Here is a 13,278-nt window from a genome sequence, read left to right as displayed (position 1 = left end):
CCAGATCCACCTGATAATGAGAAGCAACATGCAATTTGGGATACAAAAGACAACAAGGCTTGCATTAATAACTGCATCGGTGACAGAAGAGGTAATAAGATATATTGTTTTTCTGTAGTACTTCATTCTAAATAAGTTGAAAGAATTGTATGATTCACACTCAGAACTTGAAATTATTCAGTTATTGTTAAATTTGTTTTTAATTTGGAGATGAAGGATAATGATTCTTTGAAGAGTGCCTCTGAAATAAAAGTCATTTTTCATGATATAGAAGCCACTGGAATTAAAGCAGATTTACAACTTATAGCTTTTATAAAATTCCTTCACCCTGTCTATTCAAACTATTTGGAATCTCTCCAAGCTAGTGGGCAAGTAAAATACATTACAATTGATAAACTAGTAAGCAAAATAGAGGAGAGAGAAAAAGCCATTGGGAGGAAAGAGGCTCCACCTAACTCTAATGTAAAAACTTTGTTCCTTGCATAAAAGCATCAAAAGTCTCATGCTGAAACTTCTAGAGGTGATAAAAGTAGTAGTGGTCATTGTAGGAGAAATTATAGAGGCAGGGGGGGAAAAAATAATCAGGGAGACAAAAAACAAAGGAATTTTAATGATAGACCAACTATCAAATGTTTTAGATGTGGTAAAATTGGCCATACTGCTACTAACTGTAAAACCCCTTAGGAGAAAGTCAGTGAAAGGATAGAACAGTTGAATGAAAAGAAAGATCATCCACCACTCGATAAGGGAAAATCATCAGAGTTTGCACATTACATTGCTGCTCACTGTAATTTTAATATTAATGATGTTTTCAACGCTACATTTTCTTCATGGCAAGATAGTTGAATTTTAGATTCAGGAGCCACTTGTCATATGACATTTAGGCGAGATTTTTTTGAAACATTCAGTGATGATATTGATGGTGTTATTTTCTTTGCTGACAAGTCTTGAATTAAACCATATGGAATTGGGTCTATTCGTTTGAAGATACTGAATTTTGCAGATTATGTTCTATAGGATGTACTTTATATTCCATAGTTTCAGCGAAATTTGATGTCTCTTATCCATATTCAGCAGTAGGGGTATTCTATTCATATATTTGATGGCATCATCGAGATAAGAAGAGCATCTGATCATGCAGTTGTTATGTCTAGTGTGGAAGAAGGTACGCTTTTAAAATTAAATGGTACTTTATCTACTCATTCTTGTGAAAATTATGTTCTTTTGGTGCAGCAAAGTGATATCATGTCCCCCAGCTTGTTGTGGCATGCTCGATTTGGTCACATCAATTATGGCAGCATCAGAATTATGAAAAAGCAAGGTATTATAGGTCTTCATACAGTTCCAAGAAAGATTACACCGTGTGATGCTTATATTCTAGGAAAGAATTGTAAACATCCTTTTCATAGTTCTTCTTTCAGATCTACATGAAAATTAGGTCTCATACATTCATATTTATGTGGACCTATGCCTGTTGCAACTACAAATGGAAATAAATATGTGTTGACATTTATTGATGATTACTCGAGAATGTGTTGGGTGTATTTGTTGAAGAATAAGTCACAAGTGTTTGATGTTTTAAAAAAAAAAAAATTGATGATTAAAAATGAAACTCAACAGAATATAGGCATTCTCAGAACTGATAATGGTGGTGAGTACACTTCTCATGTTTTTGAACCATATTTGAAGTACAATGGCATCAAACATTAGACTACCATACCTTATAATCCACAACAGAATGGCGTTGTAGAACATATGAATATAACTTTGCTTAATATGGTTAGATCTATGATGTTCTTTAAGAATGTTAAGTTGATGTTTTAGGGAGAAGCAGTGCTTTGTGCAACTTATATTCACAATCATTGTCCTTCTTCTGTCATCAATAATAAATCTCCTTATGAAATATGGTATAATCATTTTCCTGTTGTTCAACATTTTAGAGTCTTTGGTTTTCTATGCTATGCACTAATTCCTAAACATCAGCGCAACAAGTTGGGTGCTAGGAGTCACAAATGTATTTTTTTGGAATATTCTGCTACTTCCAAAGCTTATAGATTGTATGATGAGGAGAACAAGAAGTTCATTCTTTCCAGAGATGTTATTTTCCTTGAATAAGATAAAATTAATTCCACTATTGATAAGAAAGTAGCTCATTTGCAGAAATTTACATCTAAGAAGTTCTATTTTGAATCTAATAATGTTGTTCAACACACTGAAGGGGAGGTTCCCATTCTGGATAAGTTTGTGGTTCTTCCATCTTTGACTCATGAGAATGTTATTGTTGAAGAAAATTTGGATAATAGTAATGTTTCTGCAGGACCAGAAATTGCTCTTGAAGAGCCTGTTCTTGAGCCTGTTTTTCAAGATGAGCAACCATCACAACCACTTCAGCAACCTTTACGAAGATCTACACATTCTCAAAAATTTCCAAGCAAGTATGACAATTTTGAAACAAGAATGTCTTCCAAATGTGATTTAGGTAATGTTTCTCATGACTGTGAATTCAATCATTGTACAATTAGCGAACCTAATTGTTTTGAAGAAGTTGTTAATTGTGATGAATGGAATAATGCAATGCAAAAGGAATATGATGTACTTATTAAGAATGGTACTTGGAGGTTAGTGGATCCTCTTGCACGTGTCAAACCCATTGGTTGAAAATGGGTGTATAAGATCAAATACAAAGCAGATGGTTCGCTTGATAAATACAAGGCAAGACTTGTAGCAAAAGGCTACGCTCAGAAGGAAGGCGTTGACTACATAGAGACATTTGCTCCTACAACAAAATGGGGCACAATTAGAAATTTGTTTTCTCTTGCAGCTCAAAATAGCTGGAAGATACACCATATGGATGTTAAAAAAACCTTTTTGAATGGCGATTTGAAGGAGGATGTTTATATGTTTCAGCCTGAAGGTTTTTCTGTTAAAGGAAAGAGAAAAATGTATGCAAATTGGTTAAGGCTTTGTATGGACTGAAACAAGCATCTCGTGCATGGTATGAAAAGTTAACTGAACACCTTCTAAAGTTGAATGGTAAGTTATTTGATCTGGATGACGCTTTTTGTTAATAAAATTGGAAAGTCAGTTGTATATTTGGTTGTGTATGTAGATGATTTGATGATTACAAGAAACAATGATGACTATATAGCATCCATTAAAAGAGAATTATTGAAAGCTTTTGACATGACAGATTTGGGTTTATTACATTATTATTTAGGGATTGAAGTTAATCAGAAACCCAAATATATTTTCATTTCGTAGAAAAAGTATATTGGAAAGCTATTGGACAGATTTGAGATGCAGGATTGTAATCCTGTCACTACTCCTATGGAGCAGAATCTGAAAATTACTTCCAATGAAGGAAGTATGTTTGAAGATCCAACAAAGTACAAGCAACTTGTTGGAAGTTTGAATTTTCTAACTACTACTTGACCTCACATAGCTTTTGTTGTAGGGAAACTTTCCAGGTTCATGCATAAGCTATGTGAAGGTCAGTGGAATGCAGCAAAGTGAGTGCTCACATATTTGAAAGACACTCGAACATATGGCATTAAATATTCTAAATTTTCATATTTCCATCTCAACAGCTATTCAGATTCTGATTTTGATGGAGACAAGGAAAATAGAGTCTCTACTTCTGGTTATTTGATGAGTCTTGGATCAGCAGCCATTAGTTGGAGATCACGCAAGCAATTTGTTCCTACGGATTCTACCACCGAAGCCGAATATGTTGCAGCATCTCAAGCTACAAAAGAAATCATTTGGCTTCACAAAATACTTGAAGACTTGCAAGAGAAACAAAAGGCTTCAACTCCACTACTCGTCGACTACTCTTCTACAATTCAGTTGGCCAAGAATCTCAAGTTTCATGATCGAAGCAAGCATATTAACACCAAATAACACTTGATTCGACATTATGTAGAGGCCAAAGTTATTCATCTGACACATTGTCCTACTTCAGAGCATATCGCAGACATATTTACAAAGCCACTGGGACGTGAAAAGTTTGAAGTTCAATGTTGCAGGTTTTCTTCAAGATTGAGAAGATGGATTTCAATGGACTAAGGCTAGAGTATGCCCTGGAAGGCACCTCAAGCTTTGTTGCATGGAAGGACCACATGGAGGCATTATTGGATGACAATGGGTTGCTAGAATACATCAAGACAGATGTTGCAAAGCCTCGAGCATATGATGCCCATAATCTTTCTTAGTGGAAGAAAGATGTGGCCAAGACGAGGAGAATCATATTTGAGGGATTACATGACCATATTATCTCAAATATCCATGGGAAAGGGACTCCATATGCAATGTGGTAAGCATTGAAAAATTTATTCCAGAACAGTAGTGACCATAGAAAGTTGGCACTCAATGATAAACTTTGAAATGTCAAGATGCAGAAGAATGAGACTATTCTGCAATACTTGAGCAAGTTCACACAATTTCATGATAAACTTGGTCAATTTGATGTTACGGTTGTAGAAGATTATTTGGTAATCCTAGCCCTTCTAGGCCTTCCCAAGAGCTTTCACAACTATCAAGATTTAGTGAATGGGAGGGAAAAAATACCAAATTGGGAGCGCTTATGGTCTGACTAGGTACAGGAGGAAATAAGGCAGAATTCCAGAGCTGGGACCTCATCCAAAGAAGAGGAAGAAGATTTTTCATTAGTCAGAAAAGTAATAAAGGCCAAGGGGAAGAAGTACCAAGGTGAAGCTAATTCCATCCAAGAGGGAAAGAAGAAATACTTATCTAGAATCAAGTGCTTTCATTGTCATGAATTTAGGGACTATGCCACAAAGTGTCCACACAAAAAGGAAAGCAAGAAGGAGCCTGCAGTAGAACACAGTATTAGCAACAAGTGAAGCCTTGGCTTCACAATTTGAGCTTGACTTCACTCTCATCGCATGCATGGCCAACACATTGATGGGGAGCGTGTGGTACCTAGACAACAGTGCCTCGTTCCACATGATAGGGAATAGAGAATTTTTTAGTGACTTGGAGGAGAAAGATCTCTAGATGAACATTGAGTTTGAGATGAAAGAAGGTAAAATTATACCAGGATCGGTACAATAACTTTTTAGAGGGAGTCGAGATCTCCTCTCAAGCTCAAGGATGTCATGTTCATTCCAGAACTAAAGAAAAATATCATCTTTGTAGCAGTATTGGAAGACCGTGGTTACGATGTGATCTTCAGCAAAGGGAAAGCATTCCTGAGACACGTAGCCTTAGGGAACTTTAAACAGATCAGTGCTCAATTCAATAACTTGTATGCACTTGAGGTAGAAGATGCATGAAAATCCTTGAGGAGTAAGGCAAGGGTTAGATACATGGTGGTTGAGAGGGAGCATGAATTGCCTCTCAAAATGGAGCTACAGAAGCAACCTCAAGAAGTTATGGAGTGACCACAAATGGATAAGCAGAGAGGAGGCAGAGTGGAGACATCCACCAAAGAGGATACCTCCAATAGAGGGAGATTTCGAGCCAAGTGGGAAGAGGGAGCACATGCAACTATACCTCCAAGAGTGAGGTGGAGTGATGTAGATCCTTAGTCCAAGAGTTGTAGAAATTTGTGCAGGGTCCATTGAGGCGTTCTCCTCATATATCATTACCTTACTACAGGAGCCCAGTATTCAGTATTAGAAGGATTAGTGTTAGTCAGATAGTGTAGAGGAGTGTTGATAGAAGAGTAGGAGTCTCAATAGTAGAGTTAGCAGCAACACAATTTTCCCATTAGATAGTTGTAGACACAGTTGACTCATTTTGTTTTGTGTATGCTTCTCAATTGTAGATGTTGTAGTAGAAACAAAAACAGTGAGAAGTATTGCATGCAGTACATTCCACAGGTGCAGGATAAGGGTGGTTAATAATCCCTTTCTTGTTGAGAGGGAGTGTTGAAAATGCAACAAGAAAGTCTCAATTTTGATTTTTGCCTTAATCAAATTGAGGAAATTCAAAATTCTACATCAGCAAACAAATAGTAGTTAATTGAGGTGACATGGCTCTTGTCACTCAGTTAAGAACATTCAATTTGAGTTAATGAGTTGAAGTTCAGTTTACTTGAGTTGATTCCTAAAAAATAGGAATCTAGCTCAATTAATTCGAGTTAGGGACATGAAGTTTAGTTGTGTGCAGTGGGTTCCTAAATTTTAGGAGCCTAGGTTGAGTTAATTTTAGTTGTAACAATTTAATTCAATTAATTGAGTTATGATCAGTTAAACTAGTTCTTATTGTTGAAGGAACTAGTGGAAGGTTAAGTTGTGGAATTGGAGCTTCAACCACAGTCAGTGACCATCCATATAACTAATCAATCGGCCTAAATTAGCTCATGCAGGTAGAGTATTCGAGTTACCTAGTTGAGATGGAGATTTCAAGGTAGTGTACTATCAGTTGTAGATTATTCCCAAGTGTACGGGTGGTGCATGCAGTAAGAGGAAGTACCTAAAGGAATTGCACAATCTAGATGAGGAAATTTCCTAATTAATAGGGACCTAATTCCTCAAGCAATAGTGTACAGAATTAGGATCTTGGAGGGCTTGAAAATTGGTTAAGTTTTGGCTAGAGTAAGTTAGTCAAGAACAGGGATATACTACACACTTGCAAGGTGTGCTCAGGCTTGAGCAAGCATACGTACTTCATCTCGAATCTCTTATTAATGCAATATAGATAGGAAGGGATTTTGAGCAGTTGCTTTCACCTAGATAAATCTGTGTGCATGTGTGATGTTTATTTTTTCATGTCTATGATTTGTGTTTTAGATTGTGAATTAACTTCCGTAGATCATTAGAGTAGCTTCGAGTCTTGTGATTTAGTAAATTCATGAGAAATTTCAAATCTACAGATCATGAAACCAAGCAAGCTAATATCGAGTATTTTCCAAGAGTAAATGGGAATATAATTTGGATTAGATCATTATAATATTTATTATCCATTTTTATGCTTTAAGAGTGGAAAAAAAATGGAGGAATAAACTTACAAGCCCATTTTTACTAATGGGTCCCAGTTTGAAGAGTTGAGATATGAAACCACCCGTAGGTAGTTTAATGCATTAAACAATTTTTTTGGATCCAAAAAATATCACTGACACTAGACCCCTTGAAAATATTCTACACTCAAACACCTTTCCAATGGAGCAAGAAAGACATCAAATAGAGTCTGTGTGCAAAACTTACGCCACCTAAAATTTGACTTCTTATTTTTTCCACCATGATTTGAGAGGATAGCACATCAATTTTGTTTTTCATTGAAAAGGCACTAGAGGCCACGTGAGACTATCATGAAGACCTTAGAAGGGTAAAACTAGTCACTCTATATGAGAGTTGAAGTAGTCAAATTGAACCCTAGTTGATATCAGGTTGTGCTATAACTAGGCCACAAGGAAAACAGGTTCCATTCTATTCCAATTCATTTTGGTTCCATAATAGAGTGCAGTAGTTGATAATGGAGAGAGAGAGAGAGAGCAGGACAAAGAGAATTTATATTCCATAGTATCCCACAAGCCACATGTTGCAACTAACTCCATAGAGTGTGTCTTCTCCTTTGTATTTGCATTATTTCCGTTCGAAAAAAAGAGAATAGAGTAGCCTCACCTTTCAGCTAGGTTTTCTCCCAAATGGGTTCCCTAGACCATATATTTTGTCAGGCCAGGCAGTAACTCTCCAAAGGCAGAAAAACTGATTCGTCTAATTATTCCATAGGTAGGTTATTGTTATATACATTAGGAGTGATTGTTCAGTTCATCTTTCGATGACTGTTCACATTCCTGATTTATTTATTTACAAATTCCCCAATCATGAAGATTAGGTGTCAACATTCCCCCCTTAATCTGAAGGGATGTTGGTGAGTCCAAGCATCATTCTGAATCGTTCAAGCTTTCTCTTTCCAAGTGCTTTGGTGAAGATGTCTGCAATTTGCTCATTTGTGGAACAATGACGGAGATGGATTGTTTTGGCCTCAACATGATGTCGAATCAGATGATATTTAGTATTGATATGCTTTGTTCGATCATGGAACTTTGGATTCTTGGCCAACTTTATTGCATAGGTGTTATCAATCATGAGTGGAGTTGATTGTACTTGTTTTACCTGCAAATCTTCAAGAATTTTCCTGAGCCACACAATTTCTTTCGTTGCTTCAGCTGCTGCCACGTATTCTGCTTCAGTTGTGGAATCTGCTGGAATTGATTGTTTGCGTGATCTCCAGGAGACAACTCCTGATCCAAGACTCATAGCATATCCTGAAGTAGATACCCCAGTTTCTTTGTCTCCATCGAAGTCTAATCAGAGTATCCAATCAAGCTGAAGTCGTCCACCTGTGTATACTTGATTCCAATCTTGAGTTCCCTTCAAGTACCTTAGAACTCTTTTTGCAGCAGACCAATGTCCCTCACAAGGCTTTTGCATGAACCTGGAGAGGATTCCAACAGTAAATGAAATGTCTGGTCTGGTAGTAGTGAGGTAGATGAGACTTCCTACAAGCTATCTATACTTTGTTGCATCCTCAAATTCCTTTCCTTCAATAGATGTGAGCTTTAAGTTTTGTTCCATTGGAGTAGAAAGAGGATTGCACTCTGTCATGCCAAATCTGTTTAACAAATCTCCAATGTATTTCTTTTGAGAAAGAAATATGGATTTTGGATGTTGGGTTACTTCAATGCCAAGATAGTAATGAACATAGCCCAAATCAGTCATTTCAAAACTTTTCCCCAGTTCCTTCTTTATGGATGCAATGTAGCTTTCATTGTTCCCTGTCATTAAAATATCATCTACATATACCACAAGATACACAACTGTTTTGCCAAATTTCTTGACAAATAAAGTTGCATCATCAAGATCAAAATGATTGAAGTTGAGTTTTAAAGATGCTCAGTTAGTTTTTCATACCAGGCTCGCTGTGCTTGTTTGAGGCCATACAAGGACTTCACAAGTTTGCATACTTTATGTTCATGTCCTTTCACAACAAATCCTTCAAGCTAGGACATAAAAACATTCTCTTTTAGATCTCCATTCAAGAATGCATTTTTTACATCCATTTGATGGACTTTCCAACTGTTCTGAGTGCTAGTGCAAAGAGTGTCCGGATGGTGGCCCATTTTGCTGTGGGGGCAAAAGTTTCCTCATCGACCCATTTCCTTCTGTGCAAAACCTTTTGCCACAAGCCTAGCTTTGTGCTTGTCAAGTGAGCCATCAGCTTTGTACTTGTTCTTGTAGACCCACTTGCAGCCAATTGGTTTGGTTCCAAATGGAGGATCAACCAGCTTCCAAGTGCCATTCTTTATGAGGGCATCATACTCCTTTTGCATCGCTTCTTTCCATTCATCATGAGAAGCAGCTTCTTTGAAGGAAGTTGGTTCAAAATCTATAGACAAGTTCAATTCACAATCATAAGTAACATCCATATCAACAGGTGAATTAGAGTCATCTACATCACCTCCATTTTGTCGGTTTGAATTTCTGGTTCCTGTTTTTCCAATTTCATCAGGATGAACACTTTCAAGTGTCTTTGTCAACCACTTTGGGGGACCTTTCTGAGATGGTCCAGGTTGCTCTGTTGATTGAGTTGGGACTAAATCAAGATTGAGTCTCCCAATTCTATCAATTACATCACTTAAAGCATCATCTGTTGTTGGAGTTTCATGCAGAGGAGATTGTTCTTCAGAAGAAGATTCCACATGTTGTTCTAGTATAGGAATCTCCCCTTCAAGATGTGGAATCTGATTATCAAACTCTTGAAATGATTTCGTTTTTGCGAATCTATCCAAGCGATCAAGTTGCCGCTCAACAACATTGTCAGATTTGGATGATTCAAGAAAAATTACATCTCTAGATACAACAAACTTTTTATTTACTTCATCATAGAGACGGTATGCTTTGGAGGTGTTTGAATACCCCAGGAAGATACACTTACGACTTCTAGCACCAAGTTTGTTTCTATGTACCTTTGGTATCAAAGCATAATAGGTGGAACCAAAGATCCTGAGATGTTTTACCGAAGGAACATGTCCATACCACAATTCATAAGGAGTCTTGTTTCTTATAGCATTAGATGGACATCTATTCTTTATATATGCAGCACATAGAACAGCATCAGCCCAAAATTATCTTTACATTTTTGAAGAAAAGCATGGATCGTACCATATTCAAGATTGTTCTATTCATTCTTTCTGCTACACCATTCTGTTGGGGATTATAAGGCACAGTTGTTTGATGTTTGATCCCATGTTGGCGAAGATAGTTTTCAAATTCATTTGATGTATATTCTTTTCCATTATCAGTGCGAATAGACCCAATATGAGATTGTGCATCATTTTCAATCCATTTATGAAAATTCTTGAATGTTTGAAAAGCATCATATTTGTTCTTCAATAAATAAACCCAACACATTCTGGTGTAATCATCAATAAATGTCATAATATATTTATTTCCATTTGCAGAAGGAATAGGCATTGGAGCACATAAATCTGAATGAATGAGTTCAAGCTTCCTATGTGCTCTTGAATGTGAATCATGAAAAGACTGTTTGCTATGCTTTCCTAGAATGCAAGCATCACATTGCTTATGTTTCCTAGGAATTGTAGGCAAACCAGCAACACCATTTTTCTTCAATAAGCAGAGACTGTCATAGTTTAAATGTCCAAATTTGGCATGCCATAATAAACTTGATGGAAGTGTACCTTCTTCATGATGAGAAATATATGAGAAATGTTGTGCATGAGCAGAGGTTCCTTGAAGTTTGAGAAGTCTTTCTTCTTCTATTCCCCTCATGACAAGTGAGTGGTCAGATGCTTTTCTTACCTCAAGCTTGACATCAAACATATGAATGGAGTGACCTTGCTGGCGGATGTGGACCAAGGATAGCAAGTTTATCTTGAGCTGTGCGAGATATAGAACATGATCCAGAAGAAAGTCTGGAAGACCAGGCAGTTTAAGCCTGATTGTGTCAAGCCCTGATGGCTTGATTTTTGACTGATCTGCAAAGTATACTGCTCCATCAACATTGTCAGTGAAATCTTCAAAAAAATCTTTTCTATGAGTCATATGATAGGTTGCTCCTGAATCAAGCAACCAATCATTTTTCGAAGAAGCAAGTGAAGCATTATACAAATCTTCATTTACTCCAATGTTACATTGTGCCTCAATATAGTGAGCGGATTCAGGTGCTTTACCTTTGTCTATATCATCAGTTTTACCTTTCTGTTGGTTTCTTTTCTGCTCAATTTTGTCCCATGGTAGCTTGCATGTAGAAGCATCATGTGATCCATTTCGTTTGCAGCGAATGCAATGCAGATCTGCCTTTTCTCCTTGAGAATGTCTGCCCCCCCTGCCTCTAAAGTATCTTCCTCTTCCTCTTCATCCACCTCTTCCTCTTGTAGAATCTTGAGCATGATGCTTTTCTTTATGAGCAAGGCACATAGTCTCTTCAGAAGATTCAGGAGCTGTCTTCTTTCCAAAGGCTTTCTCTCTTTCAGCAAACTTTTTCACAAGAGAGTTAAAGGTTATATCTTTAAGTTTTCCATTTGCTTGTAAAGACTCAAGATAATTGGAGTAGGTAGGATAGAGTGCCTTGAGAAAAGCAATAAGAGGGATATCCAGCTCAACCTTAGTGGATTTAATATCATGCATTATAGACTTTACTTCAGATGCAAGAGCAAGAGGATCATTATTTTTCAGTTCAAGAGTGAAGAGTTTAATCATGAGTTGAACAACTTCAAGTGCAGAATGTGAGTCATAGAGTTCTTTCAACTTTTGTAAAGCTTCAAAGGCAGTTGAATATGATGAAATATGGCGACTTACTTCTTCATTTACAGATGCTGCAATTAATGCATAGGCTTTGCTGTTCTTGTTTTCCCAAATGACGAGCTCTTTGTCTGATGTAGGCTGCATTGGGTCATTGTCTCCTTCTCCGACACACACTCCTTTCCACAACTCATTGAAGATGAGGGTGTGTTTTATCATCCGGGACCATTCAGGATAGTTCTCCTTGCCAGTGAGAACTATTCCTACCATAGAGATGATTGAATGCATTCTGTAAAAAATACTTCTGCTGATAAAAAAAAACTTCTGCTGATAAAAAAACTTCTGCTTAAAAAAAACTTTCTGCTGATATACAGTGAAATTGTACTCAAAAGGGCAACAGATTTCAAATTCTTTATGCACTAAGTTTTCTTCAAATGTCTCCAAAATTTATAAAATATCCTCCCCTTTCATTTTCTTTTAAGCAAGAAAACCATTCAATATATATATATATATATATACTCTGGACCACAGACTTGGACAATATATATATATACACCCATAGTGCTCAGCGTTAATACCCACAGTGTTTTCCCCGGATGCGCTCAGCTTTAATACACATTCAATACTCGAATATAGTGAGTGGATTCAGCTTTAATTCAACGGCGTTAATAATGCAAACGCATTCAAACATTAATAATGCAAAGGCATTCAAACGTTAATACGACTGCGCATTCAATATTCAAAACGATAATACCACTGCGCATTCAATATTCAAACGTTAATACGACTGCGCATTCAATATTCAAAACGATAATACCACTGCGCATTCAATATTCAAACGTTGTGACCTTGCCGTCAGCACTGAGAACTTATTTAAACTTTCAAAACTTGCGTTGCAGCCCACATGGGAAAGAAAGGATTCTGTCCAGTTTTCAGCGGCGTACAAAGAGGCTTCTCAACCAATCCATTTATCAGGGGTTAGAAATGTTTAATCAATCATTTGTATAATCAAATCAACAACGCAGTCCTCATACCATGTCAGGTCATTCATGGTGCCGCCTCACATTCATGCATCCCGTCTTTGTGTTCTTCTCCGTTCTGGAACTCCCACTTCCACTGGCGATAGCTATGCTCTCTTTCCGGAAAGCCTTCACCAATACGTTCGGATACCCTCTTCCTCAATTCCTCTTTCTCGGCTCCAGGAAAAAAAACCTAGCATTCAGAGCGACAGTAGTGCTAAAAGTTTAAAAATGATGTACCTTGATTATGATGCCTCTGGTTGAAATTACCATAGAATAGCGTTCACATATCATGCAGGTCGAACAGGGCAATGAAATGACGGTTTTTACAGCAAAGTAGAATGGTTTGGGCAAATGAAGAGGCACTTTTCATAGCAAAGGTAAATGTTACTGGAGATCTTGAGATCCCAATACCATACGCCTTCAGCGTACAGCAACTCGGTCACGTGAGAGCGAAATGAGCTTGGACAGGTCTGCATAGAGGCACCAACGCATCTCTGGGCATGTCAGGCCATGGACAGAGGCAG

At 37.3% G+C, this 13,278-nt stretch overlaps 1 protein-coding gene across 1 annotated transcript in view; it reads left to right on the top strand.

The window, feature by feature from the left end:
• LOC149218389 (uncharacterized) overlaps nt 1–3,513 on the top strand; it is a 6,892-nt gene extending 3,379 nt beyond the window's left edge. The window contains exons 7-10 of the mRNA XM_089386549.1: nt 1,234–1,321; nt 2,219–2,435; nt 3,291–3,364; nt 3,455–3,513. Of these exons, the coding sequence (XP_089242675.1) occupies nt 1,234–1,321; nt 2,219–2,435; nt 3,291–3,364; nt 3,455–3,513 (438 nt within the window). The remainder of the gene's footprint in view (nt 1–1,233; nt 1,322–2,218; nt 2,436–3,290; nt 3,365–3,454) is intronic.
• Nucleotides 3,514–13,278: the final 9,765 nt, after the last annotated feature.

This window comes from Pinus tabuliformis, chromosome Q (assembly GCF_031772625.1).
Source record: "Pinus tabuliformis cultivar Carrire ecotype Pingquan chromosome Q, CPIR1, whole genome shotgun sequence".
NCBI lineage: Eukaryota > Viridiplantae > Streptophyta > Pinopsida > Pinales > Pinaceae > Pinus > Pinus tabuliformis.
Note: the sequence above shows the minus strand (reverse complement) of the source record. Positions and strands in the feature narration are given on the sequence as shown.